General features: G+C 43.2%; 2 protein-coding genes and 1 pseudogene across 2 annotated transcripts in view; 2 read left to right on the forward strand and 1 right to left on the reverse strand.

The window, feature by feature from the left end:
- LRP4 (LDL receptor related protein 4) overlaps positions 1-4171 on the forward strand; it is a 50597-nt gene extending 46426 nt beyond the window's left edge. The window contains exon 38 of the mRNA XM_037838931.1: positions 494-4171. Coding sequence (XP_037694859.1) covers positions 494-826 — 333 coding nt within the window. The 3' untranslated portion in view covers positions 827-4171. The remainder of the gene's footprint in view (positions 1-493) is intronic.
- A 2848-nt stretch (positions 4172-7019) lies between these two features.
- On the reverse strand, positions 7020-10537 carry LOC119536894 (annotated as a pseudogene).
- CKAP5 (cytoskeleton associated protein 5) overlaps positions 9943-14126 on the forward strand; it is a 138362-nt gene continuing 134178 nt past the window's right edge. Inside the window, exon 1 of the mRNA XM_037838906.1 lies at positions 9943-10004. The gene's annotated coding sequence lies outside the window, so the exon portion shown is untranslated. The remainder of the gene's footprint in view (positions 10005-14126) is intronic.

Below are 14126 nucleotides of genomic sequence, written 5' to 3' on the forward strand. Positions count from 1 at the left end.
TTTGTCAATTGCTTTTGATGATTTATGTCAGCATGATGATCCAATAACAATGTAATAATAGCTAACATGTTTCAGTGCATCTTGTGTGTCAAGCACTCCTCTAATTGCATTTCATGTATGTCCTCATTTAACTCACAGCACCTGTTTGTGAGGTGCGACTGCTGTTATTCTCCCCACGCTGCAGATGTGGAGACTGAGTTTTAGAAAGGTTAAGTAATATGCCCAAAATGACATAACCAGTGAGTGACTGATGCAGGACCAGAAGCCATGGTTCTCCCTCCTCCCTATTTGATAATGGTAACAATCTTTATAGCTGTTCCTGTCCTTCTAGGCTAGTTCTCTTATATTTGCTCTGACCAAGTTTCCCCATTTGTGGGATATTTGTGCTCTTCTCGCCCACCCTTATACCCCATCCACTTCCTTTTTCAGTTCACTATGAGATCCTTAATAGCAAGCAGCCGATTGACCATTGTCTCCCCTCTCTGTACCCTAGGGTGGGCCTGACCACAACTACACCAAGGAGAAGATCAAGGTTGTAGAGGGAATCTCCCTCCTGTCTGGGGATGATGCTGAGTGGGATGACCTCAAGCAACTGCGCAGCTCACGGGGGGGCCTTCTCCGGGATCACGTGTGCATGAAGACAGACACAGTATCCATCCAGGCCAGCTCTGGCTCCCTGGATGACACGGAGACAGAGCAGCTGTTGCAGGAAGAGCAATCCGAGTGTAGCAGTGTCCACACTGCAGCCACTCCAGAAAGACGGGGATCTCTGCCAGACACAGGCTGGAAACATGAACGCAAGCTCTCCTCAGAGAGCCAGGTCTAAATGCCCATGTTTCCTTCCCTCCCTGCCTGTGTTTTCTCCTTTATGGACTTCCAGTCCTTGTGCTCACTTATACAACAGGCTTCCTTCCTATGTGCTCGTCCTCCTCCTCCTCCCACCCCATAACTGTTTGTAAGCCCTCCATGAGAGCTCTTGCCACCTGAATCCATAACCACCTGTGCAGAAGAAATGATGGTATCACCTGAGAATTTAGATCTGGATTTTACCACAAACCTCACCTCTTGCACTTCATTCTGGGCCCCCTGAAATTGGGCTCAGTAAGGACCCCGATCATTTCAGAGCCACACCTCCCCCTACCCCGGTGTCCTCGATGCCTGCCCCCCAAGATTGGATGATCCAAAACTGTACTCTCCCCCATCAGAGCTGGCCTGACTGCTTCTCTGAGAGAACTTGCCCTCCAGGGCCTGGGGCAGGGGGTCATAGGTAAAGAGACGGATAAAGGACAGAGGCTGAGAGAAGGAAGGAAGAGTCAGCCCAGCTGGTATGGGCATCTGGAAAACCTCCAGCCTCAAGTGTGTTTGTAATATGAAAAAGCTTTTGGGGGCAGTTGGGCCTGGGTGTCCATTGCTGGCAGCGGATGTTACTCTTGCCCTAAGAGTTGCTGTTTTTTCAACTGCAGAGATGCTGGTAAGATCTGGGTGTGGTTCAAATTGTTCTTTCAATTTGAATGTCTGGGGACTCTTCTACCTTCAGATGACTGGAGACCCCTATTACGTAGCTACTGACTAATATGAATTCCCTTCTGGTGCCACTACTTGCCAGTATCTTTCCTAAGTCTTTTACTCTAATTAACCAGGTTGGGGACTAGTGGTTTGAATACATGTTGGGATCTAGGGGCTGAGTCTCTGCAATGTCTGTTTAAGAAGCTCTGTCTAGACCAAGTATTGCATACCACCTGAAGTTTAGTGTTCTACCCCTCTCTGCCTCATTCTCTGGGATGCTGAGGGAAGAGATTCTGAAACAACTGTTCAGCAAAGGACCAGAAGTTTCTATAAATGTTCAGGAAAAGCCATTGGGTGACTAGAGACTTGGGGCATGTAAATGGAAGTTTTATCCATGATGTTGAACCTCCTGTGTTCTCTCACATGAGCCAGGATCTAAGTCAGTGGGCAGAGAGTCTGTGGCTATGGGGTGGTGAAGTTTCTATTCCACCTTTCTCTTCTCAGCTAAGTGACTTACTTTCTCTGCTGAGATGCCATCACTTGGTCCATGTTCATTCACACAAAGGGCATATACATCTCAGGCTAGTATCAAGCAGAGTTGAGACCTTTCTGTCTTTAAATTTCTACTTAGCTCTTCTTCACTTTGTTGCCTAATTTTCTTTTTTCTGACCTAGCCTTTTGGCACCAGCAGTCTTCAGAGTCCTGTGGTGAGGAGGGCTCAACAGATGCAAAGGAGTGGGTGAGAAGGACGATGGGGATGAAGGCCAGGGGCAGGCCGGGGCTTCTTCCACTTAGGAATTAGAGGCCGCAGGAGAGGATGATAGGGGCTGAGAAGCAGAGGGGAAGGATTTTAGGGGAAGTTTCCTAAATTGAAACATTTCCCATGGTTATTGATATGAAGAAAACAGATGCCAAGCATGAGTGAAAAAGGAGGACAAGATGAAACTTTATTTGGTCAGTTCTAAGATTGCTAAAGACAGATGCTAAACCCTGCCCTCGGCAGTCAGCCCCAGGTCTGGGCTTCCACATTACAGACAGGCCAGGCCAAGGCTTTCCAGTGCACATAGTGGGGAAGTTGAGGGGCCACTTCCGGGAGGAAAGGGGGACATTTCACACTTGATGGGGCAGGAAAAGAAGGAGCACTTGGGGTCTTCAGCCTCACAGTTGGGGAGGAGGAGAAAGTAGAAAAGTGGTATTTTCTTGACTGGAAAAGGGGAAGGATCTTATTGCACTTGGGCTGTTCAGAATGTAGAAAGGACATATTTGAGGAATTATCTATTTGAGCACTGATTGATTTACTATGTAAAAAGCAAAATCTCTTTGTCCTAAGCTAATGGAAGTGATTCTCCCATGCTCATGTGTAATGGTTTTAACGTTACTCACTGGAGAGATTGGACTTTCTTGAGTTATTTAACCACTATGTTCAGTATTTTAGAACTTTATGATAATTTAATATAAATTTAGCTTTTCTTAATCACCTTGCTTGGCTTGGAGTCATGACTAATGCCACACCTGCTCTGTCTGGCAGACCCGTGTGTGGGAAACCTGCCTGCAGGCATCACCTCCGAGTCCTCTGGGGATGTGGGGATGGTGAAGAGCAACAAGGAGTGTGAGATTCCTGGCTGGAAATTCAGCTCATCTTGAGAAGACAGGTCAAGACCAGAATTCATGAAAGCCTTATTTCCTCTGGAGGAGGAGGGATGGCAGGTTTTATCTTGGGTGCCAGCTCTAACGGGTTGGTAGTGGCTGCCTGAGGTCCTGTCCAGACTCAATGGGAAGTGTCATGATCATTAGTGATATCTCCCTCGGGCTCCAGAAGGAAGAGTGAAGGCATGTGTACCGTGATCATCTATCTCTTCTAGGCCTATGAGAACTTGAGTGTTACAGAATTTGATTTTGCCTTGCACACTGACAAGACTGTTTGATGTAGTAAGAAAGAAGAGTACTAGAATGGGGACAAGAAGGGCTAATTCCAGCCTTAGCTCTGCCACTTATTCTAGTTGACTTCAGTCAAGTTTCATGGTTAGTCTGAGATTAGGTCAAAGGAACACGAAGATTCCTTTTGTTTTCAAAAAGGTGTCTTCTCATTTCTCATCCACTACATATCAGGGCTGCAACAAGGAGTAAAGGATCCCTTCTCAGATTCTCTGAATGTAATTACCCCTCAGTGAAGGCTAGGAATTATGTTAGTCTTGATGCCAGATGTAGAATTTGGTGTCAAGGCTCAGTAGTTGATTTTCTAAATCACAACCCATGTATAGAATAATGCTCCCATTCATTCATTCATCTCCTACTATGGGCTGGGCATTGCCCAAGAGTGAACAAGAAAGACAGTCTCACAGAGTTTAGAGTCTAGCAATACCCTGCCCCCCACCCACCAAAAAAAAAAAAAAAAAAAGAAAAGAAAAGAAAGAAAGAAAGACTCTTGCATTTCAGTGACAAGAGATCTGAGTATAAACTACAGTGTGTATTCTTCCAACTTTGACAAGGGGGTAAAGGTGCGAAGACAAAAGTAAGTGAAATAGATCAAGGACAACTCTCACCTCCACCCCACCATTCTCTTTTGGAAAAAACAACAACAACAACAAAAAAAAACAGAGAAAAGGAGGACATTTTAAGCAGTACAACCCGCCTAAAGCACAAGCCTATATACTTATAGGTAGCACCCTCTCCCAAAGCTTTGGGGTCTATGGACAGTGTCCTCCAGAGCTGGGAACTCAGGAAGAACTCTTAAAATGGGAAGACAAAAGGAATGCAGCAAACAGATAATATTTGCTTGGAAAACTGAAGATGTTTCTGGGAGAACAAAGTTTGGTGAATATATTTTGCCGCCTTGTGACCACGACAGCCAGTTTAACCAGGCATTCAACACTCCCTGAGCCTTAGAGTTTCCCCTAACCTGTGGCCATCCTGTTGCTTCAGCAGGAGATGGGGGAAAGGAGAATGAGCTGGGCCTCCCGGCCCAGGTTTTGGCAAGAATTTGGCTGGTAGCAAGTGAGACGTTAGTCACAGTGTTAAGGACTAGTACTCTGTTTTCAGTAAAACAAAAAAGTTGAACCAGACGATTTCTGAAGTCACTTCTAGCCTGAAATTTGAATTTGTGTTCTTTCCAGGTAATCCTGGGGATGACACTAGGGTTAAGAGTTCTTGTCTGGTTTTCTGCAAGTAAAACCCAAAACTGAAAAGCAGGAAGAAGGTGGGTCAAATTATAACCAACTGGACATATTTTTGCAAACTGATTATGTTCAAAATATAATCACTGCCCTTCTTTCTACTTTGAATAAATTGTGAAACCTAAGGTAGAAAGATCTCCATGGCACGAATATTGAAGCTTTTACCAAATCTGGGCCTGAAGAAAACAGAAAGTCAGTGCTGCAGAGGAACTTAGTAAAAGCATCTACAAGACAAGTTTCTAAATATTATGCACTGACATTCAAGAGTATCAAGTAAACTTCAGTTCTCTAATTTTGTTTTGAAACACTTCCTCACTCGCATATTTATTTTCCCTCTAGATTTTTTCCCCACTAATGATCTGGCAGAGGCTAGTAGAGCTCAGCACAGGGAACAGTTTTCTCTCCAGTCAAGGCTCCAGCTCACAACTTTAGATTCCTTGATATGGTATTAAAACAGACCCAGGCAGTCTAATTAAGGGTCTGAGTGTAGACCTAAGGCTGAAGTTAGCCCCAAGCCACACAATGTGCTTATTTCATTTTACAAGACATAAAGAGCCAAGAACTCTCACTTATCCTGCCCTCCAAAATGGTTTTCCTTCCAGCCTGTAAGTCTGTTGACAGCCTGCTAATGAGGTCCCTATCTCTCCTTCCATTGCTTTCCTTTTTGGTGAAGCTGATGCTTATGTGGTCAAAGTCATTGGACAATCTGCATTCTTGGAGCTACAGATAGAAGAGGAAAAGTTACTCATTCTTTTGTTCAACGAGCACTTATTAAATGCAACCAGTTGCAAGCTAGAATAGGTCTTTCAATTTGGGAGGCCAGTCAATTCACTAAAACCCGCAGCCACTTGAAATCTGCACTAGTGTCAGCATGGCTATCTGCAGGCAATACTTCAGGAGATACCTGAACTGAAAGTTGAAAGGAAGATAACCATCAAGGTTGTGCCTCTAGGCTGAAAAGACAGATCCATGTCCCAAGGTAGTAATGCCTTGACCAGAATGCAACTTTTGATGATGGAATGAGCACTGTCCCAATCCTAACAGGTTTTGCAGAAATGCCCAGCACAGTTATTCAGCAGTCACAGTGGCATTTGTTTCCTGCTTCTGGTTGCAATGATATAAAATGCTCACTTTGAACTCTAATGCCCTCAAGGGTTTCATTGACCAATGAATACTCCCCTTATGTAGAACTATTGAGAGGCCCCTGGAGCAAAGAAGGCACACATAACACTAATAAATACATTGTAAATGCTATGTGAGGATAATCCTAGACTGCAAAAGATCTCTAGCCTAACAATTCTTGAACATCTACTATGGGCAAGATACTATACAAGATTTCTACAAGGCCCCAAATGATATATCACCCCTCTCTCTGCATTGTCTATCAGACCCCCTCTCTTACCATCTTCCTACTGCCTACTCCTCTGCTTCAGCTCCAGTGGACCCCTTGCTGTAACTCCAACCTGCTAGGCATGTTCCCACTTTAGGGTCTTTGGATGGCTATTCCCTCTGGCTAGCAATTTATTCCCCTAGACATACTCATGGCTAACTACTTAAAGTCTTTGCTCAAATGTATCTTCAGTGAAACCTACTCTGACCACCCTCTGTAAAATTACAGTCTTCCCCACCCCAACTACCTGATTCCTTTTCCCTGCTTTATTCTTTTTTTCTTGTTCCATTGTACATATAATCTTCTACCATACAATATCATTTTCTTGTGTTTCCCCACCAGAATGTGAGCTCCACAAGGGGAGGGTGTTTCATTGTCATGGTTTGGTTTGATTTGGTCTATCCTGTTCACTGTTCAAGTGCCTAGAATAGTCCCTATAGATATTAGGTGCTTAATAAATATTTGTTGAATGAATAAATAAATGATATCAAATCTATTGCCCACCCTCTAGAAGGGCTGCACCTAGCCCATCTAAGGCAAAAATGGATCATGTCATCCTTTTAGTTCAGATATCTCCTTAAGTATTGTCTGAAGATAGCCGTGCTGACATTAATGCAGATTTTAAGTGGCTATGGGTTTTAGCCACTCCCCAGGACCCAGACTCCACACATCCTTTATTGATCAAATTCTAGGTATCCTCACCCTCCCTTTAAATGTAATCTTCAGTTTATTTCTGGTAGTATTTAAATAAAGTAAATATGTCAATGACCAGTGACTGAAGAAGACTCTATATATTCCCAACCCAAAGATTACTGTGACCTTTTTTTTTTTCCACAGATGGTAACAACTTTATTTTAATTAAAACGTCCTCATTTTAAGCTGGTGTCACCCCACTCCCCACCCCCAGAAAGCAGGTTTATCCCTACAAAGCAATCTATCTATTTGGGTACACTCTTCCTGGGCACCTTTAACTTCTGTATTTTTCACTTTCAGTTTTCCCTTCAAACACTTTTCTCTGGAGAACTTGCATCTCTGTCTCTGTTTCTGCTTCTTTATCCTCTCCAATGAAATCTAACATATCTTCCACTTGCACTGTTCTGCTTTTCTTTCATAATTTTCCCCCATGCAGCTTGAGTTCACCTTTGTAGACTGCATCTTCCACTTTGTTTCTTCCAACATCCAGTGTCTTCAGGATATCATCATACGGCAAAGAATGCACAACTTTTTCTAGGTCTTCATAGCCTTCACTGCACTGGGATCATCCTTGAGCTCCTCTTCCTGCTCGCTCATCTCATCAGGATCCCTCTCTTCATCAGAGCCATCTTCATCTTCTACTTTGTGCAGTCTTTTTAGTGGATTTTTTAGAGCTCATATTACTGAGACTTATGAAAAGTGGAAAAATATATTCCAGAGATATCCAAAAGCTCTGGGAATCTCAGTGAGAAAATGTCGTGGAAAAGTGTTTTATAATTGGATGCATTTAACCTGGCACTTGAAAAATATAAATACTGATTCCAGGAAGCACAGAGTTTGTATGAAGAAGGTATTCCTCAGAGTGCTTCCCAGAGTCCAATCCAGGCATCTGGCTTTCTTAAAACTCTGGTAGGCAATCTGACACTAGTCATAGCCACAGCGCATATAACCTGTCGGTCGGTGGTGGGGGGGGTATCTCGTCCCTCCTCCGTCCCCAGGGCCGCGCCTACTGTGACCTTTTTATTCTAATTGGTTTCTTTCTCCTTCCCCTACATGTGAATCTGTTCTCATCTCCCATAATTTCACTCTCTCTACTCTTCCCCTCTGGTCTCATCCACTACCACAATTTTAACCTTTCACTCCATGGAGGTGATTTTCAAATCTATATTACTTGAGTCCTAATGTTTTCTGGCAGCTCCAGTCCTGTATTTTCCAGGCCTACTTAGATGATTCTACTCCAATGTGTCGTTGGTACCTAAAAGTAAATATTTTTAAAACTAGACTACTGCCTTTCCCTTGAGACCAGTATCTCCTGACTTTCCACTTCCATTTGGGCAATCACTGTCCTCCCGGTCCCTAGGCTCAAATCCTCACCTTTGCACCTAAATCTAGTCAGTTGCCAAATCTTCCACTATCTCTTTAATCTGTTCTCATTTCCACTGCTATACGTCACATGAGTTTCCTAATTGGGCTCCCACTTCACAACTCTAACCCATTTTAGACAATCAAGCTTTAATTTTCCTAAAGTACGGTACTGCTCAGAAACCTTCAATAGCTCCCCATTGCCTTCTAAAACTAGCACAAATTCCTTACCCTGGCATTCAAGGCCCCCCATGATCTGTTTCTAGCTTCTGTTAGTCAAGTGTGCTACTACTTCCCAACATGAACCCAGTCCAAAATTCAGACCCAGATGTTCATTCACTTACATACATTTTCTTGTCTCTGAGCCCTTGCTCATATTTTTCCCATCACCAGACATATTCTCCCTGCCCCCTCTAATAAAAAAAAGTTATACGACAATAATAAAAAACTCATTTCCCTCCCCGTGGAGTCCCACTCCTTTTAAGTTTCTTGTAATTCCAGGAATGTTCTAATCATTTTCGGTCATGTGCACAAACACACACATACCTTTATAACTATATATAAATCATCCCACATAAACTTTTCTGCAATTTACCTCTTTTCAATTAATAAAATTTGTGCATTTTTCTATATCAGCATGCATAGATTAACCACATTCTTTTTAATGGTTGCAGCTCATTGAATGGATATACTACAATTTATGCATGTAACAAGTTCTCTATTGATGGATTTGTAGTTTCCAGGTTTTTTTCCTATCATAAGCAGTGCTGCAGTGTACATTTTTCTTTGCATATTTTCATTAATCTAAGGCTTTAATGCCAATAGCAGTGGCATTACTGGGTCAAAGATTTTACGCATTTTACATCTTAATATCTGCCAATTGTCCTACTAAATGTTTGCACCAGTTATACTTCCATCATCAGTGAGTCTGAGTGTCTAGTTCTCCAAATCATGTTCAACTGAAGGCTGTTAAACATTTTTATCTTTTCCAATTTGATAGATTAAAAAAAAAAAAAGTTGTTTTAATTTGCTTTTATCCATCCCCTCTTCAGTTTTCAGCCTGTTGGTAATCTACATATTCTTCTAATCCCAGATTAAAATCCATCCCTTTCATAGACACTTCATCAAAAATGTCTTCCTTCACTAAATATCTACAGCTTTCCACTCATATTCACTTAAGCCTTTCATTTTATAAATAACAGGAATATTAAGCATTTGCAGAATGTATAACAGTTCATCAAAGGCCTCTACCAGATAATTTTCAATTAGTTATAGTAAATCCTCACACTAAGTTTGTAACGAAAGCATCGTTATCCCCATTTTACAGACAAGGAAAATAAGCTCCAGAAAGATATACTGAGTAATTTACTCAGTAACAGGTCCCAGACAAGAATCCAGAGTCCTGGCTCCATTCACTGCTCCTTTCACTACATCCTAGCTGCCTCTCTGGTTTCCCTCACTGCTCTTAGCTGCAGAATCAATATTTGGTGAATGAAATGACTGAAAAAAATGTCAGGTGTAAACAGCAGCCTCAACATCTGGAATTAAAGAGAATATGCTGGCGGCCAGGGTTGCATAGCTCTACAATCCCTTTCGCCCTTCCTACCGGGGTCATGGCCGCTTTCATTAGAGCTTCCCTCGCCCCTTCCCGGGAACCTCGAAACCCAAGCTGACACCGCGGGGTACAGGGAAACCCGATCGCGAGCGGCCTCTTTAAGGCTGCAGGCGGCGCGTGCCCACAGTCCTTTCAAATGGACCAATGGAAGGGCAATGGGAGGTCCGATAAAGACCAATAGACAGCAAGAACACTGCGGGGTGTGCGGCGGCCCTGGCGGTTTTAAACGGCTTGGAGCAGGCCCCTGGGTTCTGGCTCGGCGGAGGTAAGTGGGTGGTGGGCTTGACCCACCCATATAGACCTCCGGGTCCAAGTGTCGCGCGCGCGCGGAGGGCCTCCGAACCCCGGGTCCTCCGCGGGCGCGCGCCTCCCTTTCCTCGCAACCCCGGCGGTGGTGAAGCGGCAAGGCGGGGCGGAGGCCCCGGGACCCGCGGCTGGGAAGGCGGGGGGCGCGGGCGCGCCTACGTGGTGGGGGCCGAGGCTGGGATCCCGGTGACCCGAGTACGCAGCGGCGAGGCCCGGGGGGTAGAGTCGGTGGGGCGCGGGCGGCGCAGAATTGCATCTGGCCGCTGAGGTTTTCCGGGGCTGGGGCGGGGGCCCTGCAACCCACCTTTCTATAGTGCTCCTCGCGTAATTGTCAAGTGAATGAATAAGTGAAGGAACGCCTGTGAGGGTTGTAGTGGTTGGGAAGGGTCCGGTCGCCTTGGAGTCTGACAATGACAGCGGTACCGGGGCCTGGTCACGCACCTGTGTCCCCACCGACTTGCGGTTTACTGCGATTTTGACGATTCCAGTCATTAACCACCCGGCTGATACGCCAGGCTTTCTCCAAGCCAGGAGACTTGTCCTTTAAAAGGTGTCTTTCCAGCTTTGAAGGTTTGGGGGACCAATACAATAGCCAGACCTGTAGGCTAAGCAGGCCTTGCTACTTCAAAGTAGGGGTTCGGTAAACTGGACTTTTACTTCTTAGCTTTTACCACTGTTGAGTTAGTTACCCTGCTGTCTTAGTAATGGCAGGATTTAAATGCGTTCGGTTTTGTTTGTGGAATAGAAAATAATGAAAGTGATGTTGCCAGAGTGCCTACTGTGTGTTAGAAAATATAGTCATGTTGATGAATCTTAATGAGTTTTCATTCATCATCAACAGAGTGTGAAGTGGCTTTTGTAGAACTTGCCCCAGATTTATGCATGGCTCTAATTTAATCTCGTAGGAACCAACGCATCAAATCTTGGCCCAGAAATGCTGCCTGCCTTAGTTTTTATGCATAATTATAGTAATTGAAACTCATTTTTAGAAAGGTTGAGCTCCTCCTTTCTCCATTTTTCACCCCCCCCCCCAAAGTCCTTTTTAACCTAAAGAGTAGCTACCAATAATTAAGCTAACAAGCTTTTGAAACTTTTAAGTCATAAAAGATTTGGGCTTTTCTTAAGTGACTGGACAAAAGGTGATGTTGCTTTTGTAAAATTTAATATAGAGAAAGTGAAATCAATTTATATTGCCAGCATAAATTAAAGCTAGTAGGTAAAGTCTTGAGAAAGAAAAATTAACACAAATTTTTGAAGTCTCTTCACACAGGCAATGGCAAGCAAAGATATTTTATAATGATAAATAGATCTTAAACTTCATTCTCTTTTTTTTTTTTTGATCCTCAACTTGGAGTTGGAATGTTTTGGTAATTTTATCACAGAGATAGTCTTCTACAGCTAACAGCTCATTTTTTGCAGTAGGGTTTTAATTGCAGTAAATTTGAGTAAATTAATTTTATGAATAGCATTCTAGGTTTTGGGGAAGCAGTTAAAAATAATAAACATCTTTAATAATGCCTTAGGGTATTGTTGAAAAGCTTATGCTTTTTTATTTAATGGGGTCTCATTTATTCAGTCATTCAACAGATGTTAAGATTGATGTATACTGTGTGTTAAACATTTTCTGGGTTCTGGAAATACCCTGGTGAACTAGAAAAAGACAAATTCCCAGACCTAAGGGAGTTTTATAGTCTTATCTCTCCAACAATACGCTATTGCAAATTTTAGTTTTTATAATCCTTGTGGCCCAGCTCTGGTCCTTGAACTAAATAAATGCTCAAATACTTTTATTAGCAGTTGCTAACATTTATTGAATGCCAAGTGGGTGCCATATTTCATCTTTTTTTAATCCACACAACAACATTTAACAGATGAGGAAACTGAATCTTAGAGAAGTTATGCAGCTGGATTAAAATCTGTTCTGGTTACCCTGGTTCTGTTTATATAGATTTTGCAAAAATTCTGTAGGCTTGGCATGCAGTTTACAGGGGTCAAAGCCGTCAGACAATAGGACTGTCCACAAATCCTTTCTAGATAACTCCAATCCTGGCTTGTACTGAAATGGCAACTGGGTTCCATGTTTGGTTAAATCCTCATGTGGGGCTGTAGCTTCTGGGGTCTCACTTTTTAGAAGCCCAGAATTTTCCAAACCATCAGTTTCTGGTTTCTTTGAACCCAGGAGTTCAGTTCCAAGTTTATCTCTCTCCTCTCACATTTCACTATAAGCTACAAGGAGAAGCCAGGCCACACTCTCGATATTTAGTGTTGAAATCTCTTCAGCTAAGTATCTCAGGTCATCGTTTTCAAATTCTGCCTTCCATCCAGCACCAGGACTGAATTTTGCCAGATTCTCTGCCACTTTAAAACAAGGATCACCTTGTTGGCAATGACACATTCATCATTTCTGTGCAAGGCCTCATCGGAGGTATCTTTAGAGTCCATGTTTCTACTAACATTCTCTTCAAAGCAGTCTAGGCCTTTTAAGCTCCCCACAATTCCTCCAGAATTTTCCCCTTATCCATTTAAAAAGCCAGTCCAGCATGTTTGGTGTTTGCAAACTCAGCATCACCCCACTTCTCTGGTGCCAAAATCTGTTCTGGTTTGCTAATGCTGCCGTTTTGCAAAACACCAGAAATGGGTTGGTTTTTATAAAGGGGTTTTATTTGGTTACAAAGTTACAGTCTTAAGGCCATGAAGTGTCCAAGGTAAGGCATCAACAATAGGGTATGCCATTGGCATCCAGAAAACCTGTTAGTTCAGAAAGCACGTGACTGGCATCCTCTTGCTCCCAGTTTGCATTTCAAGATGGCATTCTCTGCAGGGGTATTGGCCTACCCCACCTCAATGGTTGCTAACATGACCACAGACATAGGGGACTGGTGGTTTGATGGGTTGAGCCCTCTACCACAGGATTTACCCTTGGGAAGACTGTTGCTGCAAAGGAGAGGCTAGGCCTCCCTATAATTGTGCCTAAGAGCCTCCTCCCGAATGCCTCTTTGTTGCTCAGATGTGGCCCTCTCTCTCTAGCTAAGCCAACTTGAAAGGTGAAATCACTACCCTCCCCTCTACGTGGGATCAGACACCCAGGGGAGTGAATCTCCCTGGCAACGTGGAATATGACTCCCGGGGAGGAATGTAGACCTGGCATCGTGGGACGGAGAACATCTTCTTGACCAAAAGGGGAATGTGAAAGGAAATGAAATAAGTTTCAGTGGTAGAGAGATTCCAAAAGGAGCCGAGAGGTCACTCTGGTGGGCACTCTTACGCACAATTTAGACAACCCTTTTTAGGTTCTGATGAACTGGGGTAGCTGGTGGTAAATACCTGAAACTATCAAACTACAACCCAGAACCCATGAATCTCGAAGACAATTGTATAAAAATGTAGCTTATGAGGGGTGACAATGGGATTGGGAAAGCCATAAGGACCACACTCCCCTTTGTCTAGTTTATGGATGGATGAGTAGAAAAATAGGGGAAGGAAACAAACAAACAAACAGACAGACAAAGGTACCCAGTGTTCTTTTTTACTTTAATTGCTCTTTTTCACTTTAATTATTATTATTGTTATTTTTGTGTGTGTGCTAATGAAGGTGTCAGGGATTGATTTAGGTGATGAATGTACAACTATGTAATGGTACTGTGAATAATCGAATGTACGATTTGTCTTGTATGACTGTGTGGTATGTGAGTATATCTCAATAAAATGAAGATTAAAAAAAAAAAAAAAAAAAGATGGCATTCTCCAAAATGTTGCTCTTGGGGCATTTTGTCCTCTCTTAGCTGCAGCTTCTCATCAAAATGTCACTCTCCGTTGCTCTCCAAAATGTCAGTCTCTGCTGCTCTGACGTCCTTCTGTCTGTGAACTCCTGTATATGACTCCAGTGGTCCCAATTAACACCCACCCTGAATGGGCAGGGTTACACCCCCATGGAAATTATCCCATGAAACGTTTCACTCACAGTTGATTGAGTCAAATTTCCATGGAAACACTCAATCAAAGAATTCCACTCTAACTCTAATTTGTCTGCTCCCACAAGATTACATCAAAGATATGGCATTTTGGGGGACATAATACATCC

The sequence above is a fragment of the Choloepus didactylus genome, chromosome 6 (genome assembly GCF_015220235.1).
Source record: "Choloepus didactylus isolate mChoDid1 chromosome 6, mChoDid1.pri, whole genome shotgun sequence".
In the NCBI taxonomy this organism is placed as follows: domain Eukaryota; kingdom Metazoa; phylum Chordata; class Mammalia; order Pilosa; family Megalonychidae; genus Choloepus; species Choloepus didactylus.